This window comes from Neovison vison, chromosome 2 (genome assembly GCF_020171115.1).
Source record: "Neovison vison isolate M4711 chromosome 2, ASM_NN_V1, whole genome shotgun sequence".
NCBI lineage: Eukaryota > Metazoa > Chordata > Mammalia > Carnivora > Mustelidae > Neogale > Neogale vison.
Window position 1 is genome coordinate 99,935,703 of NC_058092.1, and position 7,125 is coordinate 99,942,827.

Sequence of the window (7,125 nt, forward strand, 5' to 3'; positions counted from 1 at the left end):
CCCTCATCCTTTCAAAACATGAAGATCTGTGGGAGATAAATGTAGGAGAACTCAAAAAGTCTCCAGTGAGCTAAAGCAACCACGCTTAAAGGGATCCTAACACACGGAGGGGAGGCCTGGAGGCTGTGCGTCTCGGGTGCCTCCAGGAGGCACGCCTGGCCGGGAAAATGCCCCCCTGCAAACCCCAGACTCGGCAGACAACCCCACCTTCCCGAGTGGGAAACCCCTTGTCTCCCTGCTGACCCGAGAGAACTCGAACGCGTGGCGAGCTTCCTGCAGCGTCCAGGCCTCTCCCGGCGGCCGTCAGCCTGGCCCGCCGCCTCGTCCGCCAGCCCACAGCGGCCGCCCGGGTCCGTGGGGCTGCCCCGGATTCCGGACCGGCGGCCTCCCGCCGCGCCCCAGGCTCTACACGTCCAGGACGTGGTTGAGATAGGAGATGTAGCAGATGGCCAGGCGCAGGATCTCGATCTTGGAGAGCTTCTTGTCCGGGGGCAGCGTGGGCAGCAGTTTGCGGAGCTCGGCGAAGGCCAAGTTGAAGGCCTCCACGCGGATGCGCTCGCGGGTGGCGTGAGCCGAGCGGTACTTGGCGGTGGCGCGCCGGCGGCGGCGCTTCTCCTCTCGGCTCAGCTGCTGCGGGTGAGGGTAGAGCGCGGCCCGGCTGCCGCCCTTGCCGTCGCCCTCGGCCTCCTCCACGGGCTCCAGGTCCGACACGCTGCCCAGCACCTTGGCGTCCGCGCCGCCCAAAGATTCCGGGTCCGAGTGCGCCGAGCTGGGGTGGTCCGAGTCGGCGGCTTGGTCCGGACTCAGCATCATTTTGGAGGCTGAGGGGGGAGTCAGAAAATCAATCAATAAAAGGAAGCGGGGTCCTCTTTGGATCCGAGAGAGAGCAGGCGAGGGCCTACGAGGTCGGCCCTAGGAGCATCCCGGGTGCCCTCCCCACCCTAGGCGGGCGCGCTCCGCGGAACTGGCTCCCCCGGGGAAGGGAGCGAGCCGAGAGGGCCTGGCCCGGGGACCGGAGCCCCGAACCTCCCCACGGGGCCGGGGCCGGAGCCAGCGAGGTCCCGCAGGGCCCCGGCCGCATCCCGGACCTGACTTCTCGGCCTGCGAGAGGCGGAGAGCGGTCTGTGGGCCTGGTCCCCCGGGGAGAGGGCAGGCCCAGGAGGCTGCGACCGCGTTCCGTGCCGCCTCCGGCCAAATACCGACTCCGCAAGGACTTCTGCCTCACTTTCCCTTCCCCGACAAACGAATGATTGCGAACGGCGGGCATTTCTGGGGTTTACGTGGGGTGGGGGAGACGCCGACGGCGCTCCTGCCCCGAGGGCCTTAGACCCAGCAGCCGGGGGCAGCGGCGCCTGTGGCCCTCACGCTGGTTTGGGGAGTGCGGGGCGGCCGCGGCTGGGGAGGGCGCCCCGCGCGGGAGATGCGCCCGGGTCCCGAGTGCGGACGGCAGACAAGGCGGTCCGGATCCGGAGGCGTCTCCGAAAAAACAAAGCAATGACTGAACAAACGCGAAGGCTCCTTTCTACAGAAAATTGACCCTTATGCCCTCTCGGCTCCCCGAAGCACCATCTGTCACGCAGACAGCCACACACATCGGGGACCTAGGGGAACGGCGACGGTGGGGGGGGGGTGAGACAATGCGCCCAGCGGTCGGCAGACCACCTCCCGGGAAAATGCCGGCGGCCGGATCGCGGCGGGAGGGGAGGCTGGGAGGGAAGGGAAGACAGGGGGCGGGAGGAGACGCCTCGAGCGTCCCCTCCGGGAGCGAAGGCCGGTGCTCAGGCGCCCGGAGTCGAGATCCCGCAGCGGTGCCGCGGCCTGGCCAAGACCGAGCTGGTTAGTGCTCAGCTCTCCTGTATCGACGCCCTCCTGGAAGACCGCCTCGCCGGGCTCCTCGGAAGGCCTGGAGCTCCGACCCCGACCGCGCGCCTTCTGGCGGCGGGGGTCTGCGGGGGGGGCACAACCGCGGGGCTTAGGGGGATTCGGCCTCGAAGAAAAGGGCCAGCAGTAGGGGTCCGCACCCGCGGGTGCCGCGCGCACCGACCACAGGCGCCGGGGGAGAGCCAGGACGTGGGGCAGCGAGTGCAGCCCGAGCGACGCTCGCCGGGGGAGAAATCCTCGGCGGCGACAAGTAGGAGGGCTTGCTCCTAGAGAAACAAAAGCCAGGGATGTGTGATCTGCTCCTAGCACCGCACTTGCCTAGGAGCGAATTTGTCTACAAGCCGGCTTTCATTGCGCTGCAAGGAAAGCAGGTCCTCTAAGGCGAAATAAAAACAAATGCTCCAAGTGAACTACATGTGACTCCCTACGGGCTTTTCACAGATACATTTATGAAGTAGAACAACTTGCATTTGCACATTCGGCTTGAAAGGGCATAAATAAATTGGCGAGTAATGGAAAATCACAATAAGCAACAGCACAGTTGTAGTTCGGTTAAAAAGTTCCTGGGTTGCCCTCAAAGCATGTTAAATTCTCCTTCAGATATTTTTTTAAAATATTTATAAATAACGTGTCGTGGGTACATTTTATTTATTTAACAATGAGCTGAAATGCATCCGTAAATGCAATATGAATAACTTAGTTCCAAGGTGGAAAAAAGAAGACTTACCTTGTAAAAGCCTTTTCGATAATCTTTCCTCCAATCTTTTAGAGTTACAAATTCCAAAGAATAGAGGGGAGAAATTCCGAAATATATTAAAAGCAGCAAATATTTATTACATTCGAATATGAAAAAGCAGCTGTCATCTCGCTGGTGTCCACAGCGAGGGTAGATAATATCTCGGGATGTGGACGATATAAATGACTGTTCACTTAGTTGATAGACCAAAAACGCCTTTTCCTTTTAATTGTTCTCAAACATTTCGGGAAATTCGTTGTTGATTTTTTTTAAGTGAGGTGTTGAAAAGTCTTGTGCCTTTTTTCCTCTTCTAGGTCTCTATAAATAACAAAAGAGATGCAGAGATAAACACAATCACATCAAAGGACTGATTCCTCCACTTTCTAATAGCGGAAGAATCAATAAGAAAGATGGTTAAGATAAGATCCCAGCTCCAGTAGGACTCCTTTCCTTCCCTTAATACGGTTGAGCAGAAACTGGGAAGTGCAAGGCAGAGATGCGATCTTCCTCAGAAGTGATTTTTTTTTTTTTTTTTTTTGAGATAAGGCTTTGTTCAGCTGATGTCTCCCCAGTTCCCAGGAACACAATACTGTAACTCGGGGCTAAGCTTGCCTCTTCCTCTTTCCTCATTTACTTGTAGGTTGTATAAACAGACACCTATTTGCAGTTTCAAAGTCTTTCAAGGCTTGCTTACATCTCCCACCCCACCCCCTCCTTTCTTTACCTTGCAGCAAAATATATATAGTCTGGCTTGGAGACGCTTGGAGAAGGTTGGTGGAAAGTGAACGTCTCCCGGAGTAACAGGGACAGGGAAGCGGAGAAAGACGGGAGAGGGTGGGAGAGCCAGAGCAAAGAGGCAGAGATGCGCGTGTGGCTTCTTGGCTCTCCTGGTACCAATTGATTCAGCCTGGAGATGGTGGAAGAGATAAAGGCTTAAGAAGGGGGATGGAATTTTTTTTCCCTAAATTGATATTTAATGGGAAATCCTATTGGACAGAAACCTGGACATGAGTCACTTAATTGGACTTGACATCTGTCACAGTGTGGGAGTTTTCACAGCCCAAATATTTTAGCAGATCAGATTCCCACTGAATCTGTGCCATAAAATATAACAGTTGAAAGCAGTCCATGATAGAAACCTTAGCCTCTAAACAGAGTCTCTAGCCATTACCAGACTATTTCTCTTTTTCAGATTATTGATGCAGTATTTAAGGGCAAATAAACAACATATTGACTATGGAAAAATTCTCCTCACATTCTAGAAAAACAGTATCTTCTCTTAATGTTAAGGAAAATATTTGTGTCCAGCACTGAAAATATATACTATATAGTAAATATCTTCAGATATGAAACAGCTAACATTTATTAATGATCATTTATTTTTGTGATCATTTACATTTTAAAAGACTTGAACAAGACTTGATTGAACATATTCGTATTTTTTAAATACATCCTGCCACTGGATTAATTTTCCAATATATGATTTTAAAACAAAACAAGGAACCCTTTTCAATAGATTAAGTCATTGATGGAGCTGGGAAGAGAATCCAGGAATGGTAATTTCAGAGAGCACTGTACCACGAGACCATCCTACTTTTCTAAATATGTTTGTTTTTCTTTCTGCCCTTCATTCATTCAAGTTAAAATTACATGTGTTAATTATTGTGCTTCATTTTGGCTTATTTTACCATCTGCATATTTAGCTGTGAGGCAGTGCATTGGGCTGGGTGTAAACCCACACAAATCTCCAGTGTATCGCAGTACATTATGCCTTTGCCTTACATGACCCCATGGCCCTGAATTTATATGCCTTCTAACAAAAGGGAAAATCTAGTTCAATTACTTTACCACTTTATAGAGATACTGTTAGTCTCCACCAACTATGTATTATTTGCAATCATTTTAGCTTTTTTGATTGTGTAAGCTTAAAAGAAATAAAAGAATGTTGTAGCCTTATTCCCCACCTCAGTAACTCCTGGGGGAACATTTGTGGAGAGAGGAGTCCTTGTTTTTCCTTCTTTTTTCAATTTTGCTCTAAAAACAGTTTTTATCATCAGGGGAGAGGATTGATCAGCCTACCCCTGGGAGTGACCCTCATGGCTACCACCAGTCCTGTTTGCCTTTGCACACATTTTTCAGCTTATGGGAGATGCCTGGCCAGGAATGGGGTGGGGGTAGGGGGGGAGAGTAGGAAGTGACTCCAAGGAAAATGGGCACCAACACTTTCCAGCCTTGCCTCTGCTCAACCCCAGCACAGAAGTACATTTTAGATATCTCCAGGACACTTAAGTGGAGGCAAAAGCCAGCCCCATTTAGGTGGCAGTGGAAACAGGTGAGTGGGTGAACTCCCCAAGGTGGTGAAGATGAAGGGAAAAAGGAGATTTCCCCAGTCTGGCTAAGAGCAGCAACGCTAAGCATTCAACATAGCCAGAAGTGTACACAGATGTGCACCCACAGATAAATGTACTTTCCACCTCACCCCTGCTCACATAAGCTAGCTGGCTCTATTAGGCTGCTGCACATTCAGATTGACAGAATGAGAAACCCAGTGAGTCTAATCACCATAGCTCCTGAGACAATTACTGCAGTGGGAAGCCACTGGTATCTCTGGTTACCACTGGTACCAGGTACCCGTTGTTGAGGGAAGAAGGAAAAGAGGGAAGGTAGCAGGGCAGGTCAGATTCTGCCAAGGTGTGTGTGGATCCAAACACATTCTTCTTTATATTCAGGTTCACTGATTCCACACTGACAGAACTGCTTGTACATACATTAATCTGTGAGCAAGCCCTTGTAAACAGGTACACACTCAGACCCATACCTAGCCATGGCTGGACACACGGTCATGGTCACAGACACGGATTCACACTCGCACACATGCATTCTGTCTTCCCGGAAAGCCTCCCCCTCCCCCGTTGCCACCTTTGCCTTTTCTAAGACCTCCCCAGCACAGATGGTCCCTCCTTCTGTGCTTCATAAACACTTTTTTTCCTATCCCCCTTAGAGATTACATATTGTATACAGTGATTCTCTCTTTCCATACCTGTGTTTCCCACTAGGCTGTGACGCTTTCCGGGCAGGTCCAGAGCTCACAGCGTCAGCACAGATGTCTGAGTTTGACACATTGTAAGTACTCGTAGGTTTATGGTGAATGACTCCCTGTGTACAGAGGCAGCCAGAATGTTTGTGACACAGAAACACTTCTATTGAAACACTCCCATGGTTTCAGTGGTACCAGTTTCCTCTCCTATGAAAGTGAGGATAATGATCCTGCCCTACTCACTTCATAGGCTGGTTATGAGACTCACTGTCTGTGAAAGTTTATCTTATAGAATAGCAAGCATCATACAAATGAAGATATTAGGGAGTATTAGGAGTAATATTCAGTAATATTAAACCAGTGGGGAGGTGGCAAGCAGTGATTTAAAATCCAGACTGGGGAGCCTGGGTGACTCAGTCAGTTAAGCATCTGACTGTTGGTTTCTGCTGGGGTCATGATCTCAGGTTCATGGGATCAAGCCTCATGTTGGGCTCCCTGCTCAGCTCAGAATCTGCTTGAGAGTCTGTCACTCTGGCTCCCTCTCTCTCTGCACCCGCCAAATAAATAAATAAATAAATAAAATCTTAAAAAAAAAAAAATGCCAGACTTCCTGGATCTATCATATGTTGGCTATGGTGAACTTAAGGGAGTTACCTTACTTTTCTGGACCTCAGTTCTCCATCTATAAAATGGGAATAAGAAAAGTATTTTATATTGTTATGTCATCTTCTTTCTAAAGATGAACAAAGATAATCTGTGTAAAGTACTTAAATGAGTGCCCAGAACTCAAAATACATACGTATTGTAAATCAGAAATGTAAAATAAAATTACATGAAATATGAACATATCAGTATACTCACCCCAATTGTGTGTGTGTATTTGTATGTGTGTGTTTGGCCACTAACCTGCAGTGAGCACTTTCCATATGTCAGACATAGGTCTAGGGACTTGACACACATTAACTCATTTTATCTTCACCACAAGGCAATGAGATAGGTACTGTTGTTGTCCTGATTATGCATATAGGGAAGCTGGGCCACAGAAGATGATCTGTCCAGGCTTAGATAGCTAATAAATTATGGAGCCAAGATTTAGACTCAGGTAGTTTAAATTCAGAAACTGCCACCACTGAGCACTACTGCTTCTGTGGTCATGGTGTCTTACACATATATACTCAGGCAGAGGTATTAGTTACCAAATGAAATGCAAATTCTAAGGGAGAAATACATACATATGCAAAAAAACATAGAAACTACCACATTTTTGCATTCAGAGGTGGTCACTGAGCAAATAGTTTTAAATATTTACTGTGCATCTAGCATTGTGCCAGACAGTATGGGACTACAAAGGCTTTATAATTATTTGTTAATTTTACTAGACAGCTGTTTCCAATCTATTGTCTTAAATTTTGCACCCCTTCAGTAAAAATGTTGCTAATACACACCCAGTATGTATATGTTTATTATTAAC

The 7,125-nt window shown here is 49.1% G+C and overlaps 1 protein-coding gene across 1 annotated transcript; it reads right to left on the reverse strand.

Moving 5' to 3' along the window:
- Positions 1 to 405: 405 nt before the first annotated feature.
- On the reverse strand, positions 406 to 813 carry NHLH2 (nescient helix-loop-helix 2). The gene has a single exon (XM_044236490.1). The coding sequence runs from the start codon at positions 811 to 813 to the stop codon at positions 406 to 408; it is 408 nt and encodes a 135-aa protein (XP_044092425.1).
- Between the last annotated feature and the right edge of the window lie 6,312 nt (positions 814 to 7,125).